The sequence below is a fragment of the Scyliorhinus torazame genome, chromosome 10 (assembly GCF_047496885.1).
Source record: "Scyliorhinus torazame isolate Kashiwa2021f chromosome 10, sScyTor2.1, whole genome shotgun sequence".
NCBI classification, from domain to species: domain Eukaryota; kingdom Metazoa; phylum Chordata; class Chondrichthyes; order Carcharhiniformes; family Scyliorhinidae; genus Scyliorhinus; species Scyliorhinus torazame.
Window position 1 is genome coordinate 112,816,405 of NC_092716.1, and position 15,716 is coordinate 112,832,120.

Genomic DNA, 15,716 nt, shown 5'->3' on the forward strand with positions numbered 1-15,716 from the left:
GCATGTTCCCGATGGCGGGGGAGTCCGGAACTAGGGGTCATGGTTTGAGGATAAGGGGTAAACGTTTTAGGACAGGTGAGGAGTGATTTATTCACCCAAGAGTGGTAACTCTGTGGAATTCACTACCACAGAAAGTAGTTGAGGTCAAAACATTGCCATTTCAAGAAGGAATTAGAGCAATCTCTTGGGGCTAAAGGGATAAAAGAATATCGGGAAAAGGCAGGATCATGGTATTGAATTTGAAGGTGGACAAGCTCGAAGGGCTGATTGGCCCCTTCCTGCTTCTATTTTCTGTGTATGTTTCTATGTATGTTTCAGAGGACCGCTTCATATGTTGCACATTTGCAGAGGTGGATTGATCATAGATTTTCAGCGGCTGAGGTTTCATCACATTTCAGTATTTCTCTGTATTTTTAATTTACTAGCACATTTATTACTGTATATTAACAAAAATGATTTCTACAAAAAACACTGGTTTATTTTTGGTAGCTCCTCTGATCCTTCAGAAATTAGGATGGGGCTCACACTGCATCAATAGCTGCAAGGCACAGAAAACATCACAAAGCATTGGATTTAAGAAACATTTGCATCTGAAAGTCAAAGCAATACAAATTACTGAACACGAGAGGCAAGATGGACAAACAAGATAATCTGAACAGAGAGATGATGATTCAGAAAGCAGCTAATAAGTTCCAAAATAAAGCTGTCACTACATGGTGCATGAGAATGAATTAACATTGAATCTTTGCACATCCCTTTTAGTGAATGTGCATTGCTGAAAACAACTCATTTATATTATTTGTAAATTGAAGTTTTGCCCATTTTTTTGTTTTAAAACTATTTTCAAAACAAAAAGCTGAGCATGCAAATTTCAGAGATGTGCTTTAAAATCAACTCATTTCAGTGGTTCAAGAGATTAAGAGGGATAAATGTAAAGTAATAGAATTAGCACTATATCGTTTCACTTGTACAACCCGAGAACAAGCAGACTAGAATGATGGGATGAAAGTCCTACATGAAACTAAGTTTCAGCAACTTCCAGCTACAAATCTGCTTGAAATTTAACCCAATCTCATTCAACAAGACAATGGTTGGAATGAAAAATAATAATACGAGTGGTGCTGGAACTGGTTTAAGAGCTGTAGTTTTGAATCAGTATGACTTCTGTTTTACTAGAATTGGAAGTGGCATACTATGGATAATGCATGCCAATAAGTAAATAATGTCCCATTCTCAGTACATTTATCAGCACAAAAAGAGTCAATCAAGCAAAACACAAGTTACTGAATGCAGCAGGAAAGTTAATCCCAAATATTCCCGTACCAGCCTCCCCAAACAGGCGCCGGAATGTGGCGACTAGGGGCTTTTCACTAACTTAATTTGAAGCCTACTTGTGACAATAAGCGATTTTCATTTCATTTCAATAGCAAAACAAGCTGATCTGAACGAGAGAGAATGATCCACAAAATAGTTCTTTTTAAAAAATATATATTTTATTGAAATTTTTTTCCAAACAACAATTTTTCCCTCTTACAAAGCAAACGAAACAATAACAAAACAGAAATTTTTAACAATACACAGGTAACAAAACCCCATTGTCTATTGACCTAAACTAAACCCCCCCCCCTGGGTTGCTGCTGCTGGTCATCTGTCTTCCCTCTAACGTTCCCCTAGGTAGTCGAGAAATGGCTGCCACCACCTGGTGAACCCTTGAGCCGATCCTCTCAGGGCAAACTTTATCTGCTCCAGTTTAATGAACCCCGCCATATCATTTACCCAGGCCTCCAGTCCGGGGGGGTTTCGCCTCCTTCCACATGAGTAGGATCCTGCGCCGGGCTACTAGGGACGCAAAGGCCACAACGGCGGCCTCTTTCGCCTCCTGCACTCCCGGCTCTTCCGCAACTCCAAATAGAGCTAACCCCCAGCCTGGTTTGACCCGGGCCTTCACCACCTGCGAAATCACTCCCGTCACTCCCTTCCAATACCCTTCCAGTGCCGGGCACGCCCAAAACATATGTGCGTGGTTTGCCGGGCTCCCGCCACACCTCCCACATTTGTCCTCCACTCCAAAGAACCTGTTCAATCTTGCCCCCGTTATGTGTGCTCTATGTAGCACCTTAAATTGAATCAGGCTAAGCCTGGCGCATGAGGAAGAGGAATTCACCCTGCTTAGGGCATCAGCCCACATACCCTCCTCTATCTCTTCCCCTAATTCTTCTTCCCACTTTCCTTTTAGTTCGCCCACCGACTCCTCCCCCTCTTCCCTCAGCTCTCTATAAATCTCTGACACCTTGCCCTCTCCGACACACACCCCTGAAAGCACCCTGTCCTGTATCCCCCGTGTCGGGAGCAACGGAAATTCCCTCACCTGTTGTCTAGTAAACGCCCTCACCTGCATATATCGCAGGAAATTTCCCCGGGGCAACTTATACTTTTCCTCCAATGCTCCCAAGCTCGCAAAAGTCCCATCTATAAATAAATCTCCCACCTTCCTAATTCCCAACTGGTACCAGCTCTGAAATCCTCCATCCATTCTTCCTGGGGCGAACCTATGGTTGTTCCTGATAGGGGACCCCACCAGGGCTCCCCGCACCCCTCTCTGTCGCCTCCACTGTCCCCAGATATTCAGTGTTGCCGCCACCACCGGGTTCGTGGTAAACATTTTAGGTGAGAACGGTAGCGGCGCCGTCACCAGCGCCTCTAAACTCGTCCCTTTACAGGACTTTCTCTCCAGTCTTTTCCACGCCGCTCCCTCACCCTCCATCATCCATCTACGTATCATGGCCACATTGGCGGCCCAATAGTAATCACCCAAGTTCGGTAGTGCCAGTCCTCCTCTGTCCCTACTACGCTGAAGGAACCCCCTCCTTACTCTCGGAACCTTCCCTGCCCACACGAAGCTCGTGATGCTCCTATCTATTTTATTAAAAAAGGTCTTGGTGATTACTATAGGGAGACATTGAAATACAAATAAGAACCTCGGGAGGACCATCATCTTAATTGCTTGCACCCTGCCCGCCAGCGATAGAGGCTGCATGTCCCACCTCTTGAAGTCCTCCTCCATTTGTTCTACCAGCCGTGTCAGATTAAGTCTGTGCAAGGTTCCCCAGCTCCTAGCGATCTGAATCCCCAGGTATCGGAAGTTTCTTTCCACTTTCCTTAGCGGTAAGCCTTCTATCTCTCTACTCTGGTCCCCTGGATGTATCACAAATAATTCACTCTTCCCCATGTTTAGCCTATACCCCGAGAATTCCCCGAACCCCCTCAAAATTCGCATAACCTCTATCAACCCCCCCCGCTGGGTCCGACACGTATAACAATAGGTCATCTGCGTATAACGAGACTCGGTGTTCTTCTCCCCCTCTAATCACCCCTCTCCATTTCCTGGAGTCTCTCAATGCCATGGCCAGAGGTTCAATTGCCAACGCGAACAACAATGGAGACAGCGAGCATCCCTGTCTTGTTCCCCTATATAATCGGAAATACTCCGATCTATGTCGACCTGTAACTACTCTTGCCGTCGGAGCCCCATAAAGTCTAACCCAGCTAATAAACCCGTTCCCAAACCCAAACCTCCTGAACACTTCCCATAAATACTCCCACTCCATCCTATCAAATGCCTTCTCTGCGTCCATTCCCGCCACTATCTCTGCCTCCCCCTCCACTGGGGGCATCATTATCACCCCTAATAGTCGTCGCACGTTAACATTCAGTTGTCTCCCTTTTACGAACCCTGTCTGGTCTTCGTGCACCACCCCCGGGACACAGTCCTCTATCCTCGATGCCAGTACCTTTGCCAGCAATTTGGCGTCCACGTTCAATAGTGAAATAGGTCTATAGGACCCGCACTGCAACGGATCTTTGTCCCTCTTCAAAATTAGCGATATCGTCGCCTCCGACGTCATCGGGGGTAGAGTCCCCCCTTCCCTGGCCTCATTGAACGTCCTCGCCATCAACGGGGCCAACAAGTCCACATATTTTCTGTAATATTCCACCGGGAACCCGTCTGGCCCCGGGGCCTTCCCTGCTTGCATGCTTCCCAGTTCCTTAATTACCTCGTCCACCTCAATCGGTGCCCCCAGGCCTACCACCTCCTGCTCCTCCACTTTCGGGAACCTCAATTGGTCCAGGAACTGCCGCATCCCCTCCTCTCCCTCTGGGGGTTGAGACCTATACAGTTCCTCATAGAAGGTCTTGAACATCTCATTTATCTTTCCTGCCCTTCGCACCGTGTCTCCCCTTTCGTCTCTAATTCCTCCTATCTCCCTCGCTGCTGCCCTCTTTCGCAATTGATGCGCCAACAGGCGACTAGCCTTTTCCCCATATTCATACCCCCTCCCCTGTGCCTTCCTCCACAGTACCTCCGCCTTTCTGGTGGTCAGAAGGTCAAATTCCGTCTGGAGTCGTCTCCTCTCCCTGTACAATTCCTCCTCCGGGGTCTCTGCAAATTCCCTGTCCACCCTTAAAATCTCCCCCAGTAATCTTTCCCTTTCCTTGGCCTCGGTTTTCCTTTTGTGGGCCCCAATAGAGATCAGCTCTCCTCTGACCACCGCTTTTAATGCTTCCCAGACGACTCCCACAGGGACCTCGCCGTCGTCATTGACCTCCAGGTATCTCTCAATACACCCCCGCACTCTTGCACACACTCCCTCATCCGCCATCAGTCCCACATCTAATCGCCAGAGTGTTCTCTGCTCCCTGTCCTCTCCTAATTCCAGGTCCTCCCAATGTGGGGCATGATCCGAAACCGCTATGGCTGAGTACTCAGCTTCTTCCACCCTAGAGATCAACGACACAAAAAAAATCTATCCGGGAGTACACTTTATGGACATGGGAGAAGAAGGAAAACTCCCTAGCCCTAGGTCTAAGAAATCGCCATGGATCCACTCCCCCCATTTGGTCCATAAACCCCTTAAGTACCTTGGCCGCTGCCGGCCTTCTTCCGGTCCTTGAGCTGGATCTATCTAGCCCCGGGTCCAGCACCGTATTAAAGTCCCCTCCTAAAATCAAGTTTCCTGCCTCCAGGTCCGGTATACGCCCCAGCATCCGTCTCATGAATCCCGCATCGTCCCAATTTGGGGCATACACATTAACCAACACGTCCTCCATTCCCTCCAGCCTACCACTCACCATTACATATCTACCTCCGCTATCTGCTACGATGTTCTTTGCTTCAAATGCTACCCGTTTCCCCACCAAAATGGCCACCCCTCTGTTCTTTGCGTCCAGTCCTGAGTGGAACACCTGTCCCACCCATCCTTTCCTTAGCCTAACTTGGTCCGCCACCTTTAGGTGCGTCTCTTGGAGCATAACCACGTCTGCCCTTAGTCCTTTCAAATGCGCGAGCACTCGGGCCCTTTTTATCGGTCCGTTCAGGCCTCTCACGTTCCACGTGATCAGCCTCACTAGGGGGCTACCTGCCCCCCTCCCATGTCGACTAGCCATTACCTTCTCTAGGCCAGTCCCATATCCCGCCTCCGCGCTCCCGCTCGCTCCCCCAGCGTCGCACACCATCCCCGCCCACCCACTCTTTAGCCATTTCCTTTTGGATTTCCGCAGCAGCAACCCAGTTGTTCCCCCCCCCCCCCCCCCCTCCCCGCTAGATCCCTATCGAGCATGATTGCTCCCCCCATATCACTTCCGTAAGTCAGCTGACTTCAACTGACCCCGGCTACTCCTGTTCACTCCTCGACCCCCCCCCCCCCCCCCAACGTGTGGGGGGACTCCCATCCGCCTTGCGCCTGTCTTCCGCCTTATTCTTTCTGGCGCAGGAACATCCCTTTACCTGACCCGCCTCTTATGGCGCAGCTCCCTTTCCCCTCCCCCCCCCTCCTTCTCCATTCTCCGACTATGTCCCGTCTTTTATGTCCCGTCTTTCCCCCCTCACCGGCGCCCACATTTCCCCAATGTCTCCCCCCTTCCCTGTTTACTTCTCAATTAACTTCCACCTTAACATTAACAAAAACAATAACAATAACATTTCCTGCAGCATCAGTCCCTCAGTTCCAGTCCAATTTCTCTTCTTTGATGAAGGACCATGCTTCCTCCGCCGTCTCGAAATAATAGTGTCTCTCCTGGTACGTGACCCATAGTCTTGCCGGCTGCAGCATCCCAAACTTCACCTTCCTTTTATGCAACACCTCTTTGGCTCGGTTGAAGCTCGCCCTCCTTCTCGCCACCTCCGCACTCCAATCCTGGTATATCCGTACCACAGCATTCTCCCATCTGCTACTCCGCACCTTTTTAGCCCATCTCAGGACCTCTTCTCTGACCTTAAGGCGGTAAAATCGCACGATTATCGCCCTCGGTGGTTCTCCCGCTTTTGGTCTTCTCGCCGGAATCCGATTTGCCCACTCCACCTCCATGGGGCCCGCAGGGGCCTCAGCACCCATCAGTGAGCTCAGCATCTTACTTGCGTACTCTCCACAGTCCACTCCTTCCACACCCTCAGGGAGACCTAGTATCCGAAGGTTCTTCCTTCGCGCTCCGTTTTCTAGGGCCTCAATCCTTTCAGTACACTTTTTATGAAGTGCCTCATGCGTCTGAGTCTTAACCGCCAGGCCCAGGATCTCGTCCTCAATATTGGTCACCTTCTGCTCCACCACGCGGAGCTCAGTCTCCTGGGTCTTTAATGCCTCCTTGAGCCCCTCAATTGCCTGTAGCATCGGGGTCAGCACCTCCCTCTTCAGCAGCTCCACGCACCGTCTCACGATTTCATCCTGCTCAGGCCCCCATGTCGCCTGCGCTTTCTCCGCCGCCATCTTGTACTTCTCTCTTTCTGACCCTTTGGTCGATGATTCCTCGCGCTTGCAGCCGCCGCCGCCGTTTTTTTCCTCCTTCGTTTGGGGGGGGGGGGGGGGGAGAACGGGACGGGACTCCCTTCTCACACACCCCACACCGGGTTGCGTCGTCGAAAAATTCCCCGTTGGGGCTCTTAAAAGAGCCCGAAGGTCCGTCGGAGCTGGAGCCGCCGAAGCGTGCGGCTAGCTAGGCATCACCGCAACCGGAAGTCCCTTCAGTGGCCTTGATGAGGTCTTTTCACAGTTGTTCCCTCTGCTGCTAGAATTCACCTTTGATACAGGCCCTCAGGTCAGCTTGCAGCTTTAAGCTTGCCCTTCCCCCGCCTGCATGCTGGAAGAGGCCCTGTTTATCCTGCAGTTGCAGCCAAATCTTTTACTGTTTCTGCCGTGTCTCGCAACCAAGAGACATACCCTTCCTGGGGGACACTGTCGGGGGAATGCTGCAGCCTTCTTCCCACACCGGGAAATGGCAAACAAATGCCGTGGGGGCCCTGTAACGAGGCCAAAAGTCCGTTCCAAGCAGGAGCTACCAAATATGCGACCTAGCTCTGCATAGCCGCACCCGGAAGTACACAAAATAGTTCTTAATAAGTTCAAAAAGCAAGCCATTCCTACACGGCACATGAAAATAAATCAGCTTGTAAAATTAGCCATGTACAAAGTCAGCTGTATTTCTGCAGCAAACTATGGAAATCACCAACAGCTGAGCAGTTGGCGATTTAGTCATTGTATGATAGAAACCAGTGATATGCCTCAGCTAATGAATAATGCTATTTTGAGGAAGTTCTCAAGAGTAGATTTTAGTATTTCCCTCTATTTCCACCTTGTGCAAGGCTCACTAAACTGGTAAAACATTGCACTGCAATGTTTAAAATGCTACTGCAATAGCGTGTATTGCCTTACACTAAATTTAATTTAGTCACTTCATAGAGTGGAGAAAACTTTATATGTAAACACTGTCCATGTAAGCACATAAATTAAATTACATTTGACCACAACAGACTGTCACGTGAGAAATTTTGGGATGGTCTAACCTGGGAGCTGAGAAGGAAGACCGCCAATTCCACTGAAAGGAGTTGTCTGGTTTGGTGTAGAGAGTGGAGGAAAGGCTTTTGCTGGTGATTGAGGGGTGTTGAATGCAGAACTTAAATTAGTAGTGAAACTCTGCATACTTGGAGTGAGAGATGCAGCTGATCCACCAATGGTCAACGAAGCCATGCCAGACAAAGAGTCAATCTACAATGAGAGGATGGGGTGAGAAGGGGAATGGGCGAGGTGGAAGAAAAAAATCAGATTTTGAGAGAAAATTAATAAAAATGTAAATACATTCTTGGCTGAGTTCAAGGTACCAAAACCCTTGTTTAAATGAATTCTATTTAAAAAAGTATATCAAAGTATTATCTACAATCTCTTACCCCAGTTTCTCTCCCATGCCCCTTCCCCCAACCCTTATAATTGCCCCAACCTAGCTCAGAAATGTCTTATCTTTATAAGACCTTTATGTTACTGCTAGCACGAAGCACAGACTATGCTATGAGTGACGGAAGGCTCCAATAAACTCACTCTTGAAATCAAGGAATACAAAAGTGGAGACTAGAGCATGGAAGAGGAAGGCCTTTGTATGTAAGACGGCAGTATCATTTAATTTGTACAATTTATTCTCAAACAGAATGGGGAGGCTACTCTGCAATGCAACTGGATCCAGGCCTGCCGAAAGAAAATCTTCATTAATTAAGAACATCTTCTTAATATCCTGAGTGTTTGAACTTAACGTGACAGAGCTATGAGCTTTCAGTATCGTTAACAGGTACACAAAAGTGCTGAGTACCACAAATTCGACAGATGTGCTGTTCGGTGAATTGGACATTCTGAATTCTCCCTCAGTGAATCCGAATAGGCGCCATGGTGTGGCGACTAGGAGAATTACCCAGTAACTTCATTGCAGTGTTAATGTAAGGCCACTTGTAACATTAATAAAGATGATTAATATGCTGGTTGCCCACTATAACGGTCTAAATTGTGACTGTGCATTTGTGATCTCTGATAGTCAGCATCAGCAATCTATTTGGCCATGGGGAAAGAAGGCACCAAGCTAATCCAATCCTGTTCCCACCCATTGCCGACGCAAACATTTCCAGCAGTAAAGAGTATGAGCATAAACCCAGGCCACTTTTCTATGCCCCAATCCAGGATTGTGAGGGAGATTCAGGATGATGTGCCTGCTCTGTGAATATTTTTGGTCAAGTTCTCAAGCAAAGTTCTCAAGGGCAGCACGGTAGCACAGTGGTTAGCACATTTGCTTCACAGCGCCAGGGTCTCAGGTTTGATTCCCACTTGGGTCATCATCTGTGCAGAGCCTGCACGCTTCCCCCAGTGTCTGCGGTGCTTTCCACCTGGCGTTCCGGTTTCCTCCCACAAGTCCCAAAAGACGTGCGTGTTAGGCGAATTGGACATTCTGAATTCTCCCTCAGTGTACCCAAACAGGCGCCGGAGTGTGGCATCTAGGGGATTTTCAAAGAAACTTCATTGCAGTGTTAATGTAAGCCTACTTGTGACACTAATAAAAAGATTATTACTAATAAAGATTATGAAAAACAAAAAGCATTAATTTTTTTTTGAACTCTCCCTTAGTTGCCACTTGTTCACGCTGACAGTGCGTTTGCCTTCAAGTGCTTTTTCATTCTTGCTACAAGCTTCTCCTACCATCTGTCTTCTCTGCTTTATGTGCCAATCTTTCCCTCTGGAAAGGACATTCAGTTACAACATTCATCTCACAGCCCGAAGAGACAGATCTAGATGTGAAGCTTCAGCTTTCTCCTTAGAACAAAAATGAACTCAATGTTCCACTTCGAGTATGATGGGAATGGAGGCCAGGATGGGCATCTCTACCCTGCTCAGATTCCACTCGAATAGAAGCAACTGTCCTAAATTATACTAGGGATTGGGTGGCACAGGTGTACAAAAACTACCACAACAAGCACACTTTGGAAAGAGCTATGATGTACATCTAGAACTGGGTAGATTGGGACTTCTGGAACTTTCACACCAGATCCAGAAATGACTGGGACTGGCATACCAGACAATTAAACATGAAGGTCAGGGGGAAGCTAGGTGCCCAAGAGGAAGCAACGGTTTAGCACCTCCTCACCCAACGGAATTGTGCTCTTTGTGGGGGTGGGATGGGGATGGAGGCACAGGAAAACAAAAATGTGTATAGCAATGGTGTCAATCAGTTGAGAAATTGGGAAATCCACTGCATCACATCCTAATGCAGATTTCCCAGATTGATAGTTCCAGATTTAAACGGAATTATAACATTGGGTTTTCAATTGCATTAGCAGGGATGTTTATATCATAGACCAATGGAGTATGTGGAAACAGATTAATGGAAAGAAAAATGAAACTGCTGGAAAGTGGTCAGCAGGCAGTCTCATGCTTCACAAGCAGCATGTGTGTGCCAGGATTAACCCTTCTTATGACCCTTCCTTTCTGTCTCCACATATGCTGCATAATCTGACCTGCTAATGCATAGAGCTGAAAATTCTTCAATGGCAAAGGTGCCATATGGACACTTGTTGAATATACAATTGAATGGACAGGTGGGTGAATAATAAGCTGTAAACCAAGATAAAAGTCACTACATTCAAGTATAATTGTTCTATTCATGGAATATGACCCATGTGATTAAAAACCTCATTTAATATCTGTATCACCACTTTGGCTCAGCAACCTCTCAGTTTCACATTACCAACAATTACAATATAGATTCCTACTTTAGAACAGGAAATATCAAAATAAATAAAATCAGCCAATATACCCATCAGTTTACAATGAAATGATAATTGAACCAGGTATTTATACCATGCTAAGTTACAAATAAATATGCACTGTAATTTGAGCCTTTATTTTAAAGATAATACTTTTCATAGTCTTTTATCAGTCTACTTGCATACATAAAACTACAACTTATCATTAATGTGCTTTTTGCACACTTCCTAAAAGATGAAAATAATTTTGTTCCACTTAACTATTTGTACCTGTACAGGTGACATGGTTTCTATACTGCTGGTACTAGGTGCGCGGACCTTGGGCATTACTCCAGGAGGTGGTTGACGGGCTTTATTCATGACATTGCCACAGTTGGCCACCATCGTGAGGATGGTCTCTGACAGTTCCTGTGAAACACTCCTATCAGGAAAAGGAAACACATAAGTACATTCAGGAATTATTCCCAATAAAAGCAATGCATTATAGGTGTCCAGAGTTACATGATGTTCTCAAGAATCCAGGCTGCCACTTAAAATGTTTAGATCAGTTTTGCCAGATGAAAAGACATACTCAACAATTATTAGATTATAGACTATGATTACGTAACATAGTTAAAAAAACACATTTATACTGAATAATTAGAATCTTTAGTATTGTCACAAGTAGGCTTACATTAACACTACAATGAAGTTACTGTGAAAAGCCCCTAGTCACCACATTCCGGCACCTGCTCGGGTACATAGTGAGAAAACCGGAGCACCCAGAGGAAACCCATGCAGACACAGGAAGAACGTGCAGACTCCGCAGAAAGTGACCCAAGCCGGGATTCAAACCTGGGTCCCTGGCGCTGTGAAGCATCAGTGCTAACCACTGTGCTACTAGTGATTCAAACTGGGGGACAGTTCAGGCAGCAACATAGCCAAACCTACAGCTAATTCATTACTATTAGAAAGAAGCTTTCTCAGGTGCACTATTTTTTATTGCAGCCAAAGGCCGTTGGGTTTGATAGTTGTGCATAGTAAATCTAGCTGCCACAATCTCGATTAGCATTAAAGCACTTTAAAACAGATTATAAATCTGAGTTGTACATCCAGTTGCATTTACAGTGTGAAAACATGAACCATGGCAATGCAGTATTCATTTAACAATGCATCCAAGCACTATCAAAACAGCTAGAACGGGATTCGACATTCCAGCAAAAAGACAGACCTGCATTTACTGATCACTAATGCTCCCCCTCATCACAACCTGTTGCAGAATATGCACACAAACTGGAAAATCTGAAGATAATTATGTCAATCCCGTCAACATATGAACCGCAAGCTGCGTTTATAATGCACACCGGGCTTTCCGGTCAACAAGCTGCATTACTACTTTTGAGTCATTTGATGAATAACCCAGCACAGCTACAAAAGGCATCTGCGTGCTGCTAGAAACAAAAATAAAAATCCTTGCTTCAGCATCATAATGCCTAAAGGCAGGTGACATTTGCAGAGCTTCATGTGGTTGAGTACAAATTTCAACAGCTTCATTAGCAATTCAAACAATACATTTTCATACTCAATTCAGAAATAAGTGCCAAATCACTCAATAGTTGAATTCAATGTAAATGGAAAATATTTATATATTCCTTTACCAGTTTATATCTTTTAATACATTAATTTCTCTTCTCGACAACCCACACAGAGGCCATGTAGTAGTGAGGAGCACATGAAAAGGGCCATAAAACAATTGTGCAGTACGTTGCGTGGGTGGTAATAAGTATAGAGTAAGGAGATGCACAGAGGAGCCAACGGAGTGAGATGCAGACAGCATGTGTAGTTGGGAAGTTTGTCCAGGTGGGAAGTCGGTGCATAGGGGTAAGAGAAGTGCTCCTTTTTTGTCAGCCTCCAGTCATTGATGATTTTTCTTTTTTTGTTTCCAAGACAGGCGAATGCAATGTTCTATTACTTTAACTGGGCAAATTAAATAAATACGGTTGGACAGAAATCACAAAACTCGTGGTGGGCCACTACTGCAGCATGTAGGAGTATGTGGAATGCACTGCAATCCCAGACAACCATATCCGCTGGAAGTGCCTACAGCTTGCACAACTTCAGCTTAGAGATGCTGAGCTGGAGTCTGAGTTGCAGAGGGGGTGACTGCCAGTGAAGCATGTAGGTAAATCAGTATGTAATGATGGAGGAGCCTCAGTCCCTGACTTTGTTCAACAGGTACGAGGTACTAGCTACAGGCGTACATGAGGAGAAGGACTGCAAGGTGCATGAACAGACTGGCCACATCATCAAGTTGGGGAGAGCGTGGTTGCAAACAGTACTGTCAGGGGGATCAATACTGTTCTTTGCAGCTGCGACCGGGAACTCTGTGAATGTTGTGATGCCTGCCTGTTGCCAGGGTTAAAGACATCTCTTCAGTGGAGAGGAACTTGAAGTGAGTGGGGGAGGATGCATGCGTTGCAATCCACATGCAAATCAACAAGAATGATGTTCTGCCGAGAGAATTTGAGGACTTGGGGGCCCAAATTAAAATGCAGAATATCAACAGTGATCATCTCTGCATCGTTACCTGATCGACGTGGTAATTTGTATAAGGGAAGAATACCCTTTCGTTTGGGATGGACTTCACTTGAACAGGACTTGGACCAGTGTCACGGCCATTAGAACAACGTGGGTGAAGACAAACAGAGTGAGACAGAAAGGGACAGCATTTAAAAAAAAAAAATTTAGAGTGCCCAATTCATTTCTTTCCAATTAAGGGGCAATTTAGCGTGGCAAATCCACCTTCCCTGCACATCTTTGGGTTGTGGGGACGAATCCCACTCAATCACGGGGAGAATGTGCAAACTCCACACGGACAGTGACCCAGAGCCGGGATCGAACCATGACCTCAACGCCGTGAAGCAGCAATGCTAACCACTGTGCCACCGAGCTACCCCGAAGGGACAGCGCTTAACAAAAATTATATACCGCAGGGAAAGTACGTTATAAAAAATTAAATTAAAGGTTCTTTATCTGAATGCAAAAGCATCTGCAATAAGATGGACGAGCTAGTAGCACAAATAGAGGTAAATGATTTAGATCTATTTGCAAATACAGAGACATGGTTACAAGGTGTTCAAGATTGGGAACTAAATACTCCAGGATGCACAATATTTCGGAGGGACAGACAATGGCAAAGGAGGTAGGATATTCTTGATAGGAAAGCATGACATAAGGGCATTAGTGAGAAAGGATCTGGCCTCAGAAAATCATGTTTAATCAGTGTGGATGGAAACTAGGAATAGCAAGAGTAAAAAAAAAACTAGGAAGAACAGTACATAGGCTCCTTAATAGTCGTTATACCAGTGCATTAAACAAAAAATTATTGGAGCTTGTAACAAATGAGTTGCAAGAATTGTGGAGGACTTGAATTTTAATATAGACTGGGATAATCAAATTGGCAAGAGTGATCTAAAAGAGGAGTGCGGAAAATATTTTTGTGACTGTTTGTTGGAGCAATGTATTATGGCACTGATTGGGGAATAAAGCTAGCTTAGATCTAGCAGTGTGTACTGAAATAGGGTTAATTAGTAGTCATAGTAACAGATCCATAGGGCAGCACGATGGCGTAGTGGGTCGCACTGCAGCCTCACAGTACCACGGTCCCAGGTTCGATCCCGGCTCTGGGTCACTGTCCGTGTGGAGTTTGCACATTCTCCCCGTGTTTGCTTCGGTTTCGCCACCGCAACCCAAAAATGTGCAAGCTAGGTGGATTGGCCACGCTAAATTGCCCATTGATTGGAAAAAATGAATTGGACACTCTAAAGAAAAAAATAGTAACAGATCCATTTGGAAATAGCAATATCATCGAATTCCGTGTTAAGTTTGAAAGTGACATCCTCCAATCACAAACAAGAATCTTAAACTAAAAGCCAATTACAGGCTATGGTTAATTGGATAAATACACTACAAGGAGGCAAATGAATGGTGGAAACATTTAAATAAACAATTCAAAGTCTTCAACAAAAATAGAATCCATTGAAAATTTAAAACCAAGAAACATCCACATGTGGCTCACTCAGGATGTTACCGATAGTGTTAGGTTAAAAGGAGAGGCATATATTAAAAGGAGGTGTATATTAAGAGGCTTACAATATTTCAAAATTCAGTAGCAAGTCTGAGGATTGAGAATAATTTAAAAATCAAAAAATTGATGATAAAAAATAAAATGAGTAAACTAGCCAGGAATATAAAAACAGATTGGAAGAGCGTTTAAAAGTATATAAGGAAGTTAACAATTTTCCCTTGGAAGCAGAGACAAAAGAAATTATCATGGGAAAATTAGGAAAATGGCAGAGTAATTGAGCAAATATTTTGTGTCCATCTTCACAGTGGAAAACACAAATTTCATACCATAAATAGATGGTAGTAAGGAAATTAATGAAATCAGATACAAAGTATTGGAGAAACTTAAGGGACTAAAATCGGAGAAATTGCCAAGATCTGACAGCCTACATTCTAGGGCCCTAGGGCAGAGATAGTGGGTGGGCTAGGTTTGATTTTCCTAAATTTCTTCTATTTGGGAACAGTCCCATCAGATTGGAAGTTGGCAAATGTTGCACTGCTTCAAGAAAGGAAGGAGAGAGAAAACCGGGAACTACAGGCCAGTTAGCCTGGCACTTATTTTTGGAAAAATGCTGGATCTATTAAGAATAATAATCTTTATTGTTACAAGTAGGCTTATATTAACACTGCAATGAAGTTACTCTGAAAAGCCCCTAGTCGCCACATTCCGGCGCCTGTTCGGGTACACGGGGAAAATTCAGAATGTCCAAATTACCTAACAGCACATCTTTAAGCAAGTCTTAATAATGCACTTCGAAAAGTATGGTATGATTAGAACAAGTCAACGTGGGTTTACTAAAGGGAAATCCTGTTGACAATGTTTAGAGTTGTGAGGATGAACTAGTAGGGTAGATGAAAGGGAGCCAGCAAATGGAAGGTACCTGGATTTCCAACCAGTAGATGTAGGGTACCTTGATGTCCTAAAGTTTTTTTTGATAAACAAAAAGTTCATAGGCAAGATAAGGGCTCATGGAGCTGGGTGAACCATATTAACACATATTAATAGAGAATTGGCTAACAGATAGAGGGCATAAACAGGGCTTTT

The 15,716-nt window shown here is 45.3% G+C and overlaps 1 protein-coding gene across 10 annotated transcripts in view; it reads right to left on the bottom strand.

The window, feature by feature from the left end:
* Positions 1-15,716, bottom strand: part of cnot1 (CCR4-NOT transcription complex, subunit 1) — a 277,488-nt gene that overhangs the window by 107,183 nt on the left and 154,589 nt on the right. For 6 of the 10 annotated variants that reach the window (XM_072518616.1, XM_072518623.1, XM_072518620.1 and 3 more), the window contains 2 exons: positions 10,829-10,988; positions 7,835-8,036 (listed from right to left, as the gene is read on the bottom strand). In XM_072518616.1, coding sequence (XP_072374717.1) covers positions 7,835-8,036; positions 10,829-10,988 — 362 coding nt within the window. The remainder of the gene's footprint in view (positions 1-7,834; positions 8,037-10,828; positions 10,989-15,716) is intronic. The other 4 variants (XM_072518624.1, XM_072518622.1, XM_072518621.1 and 1 more) reach the window with 1 other exon arrangement.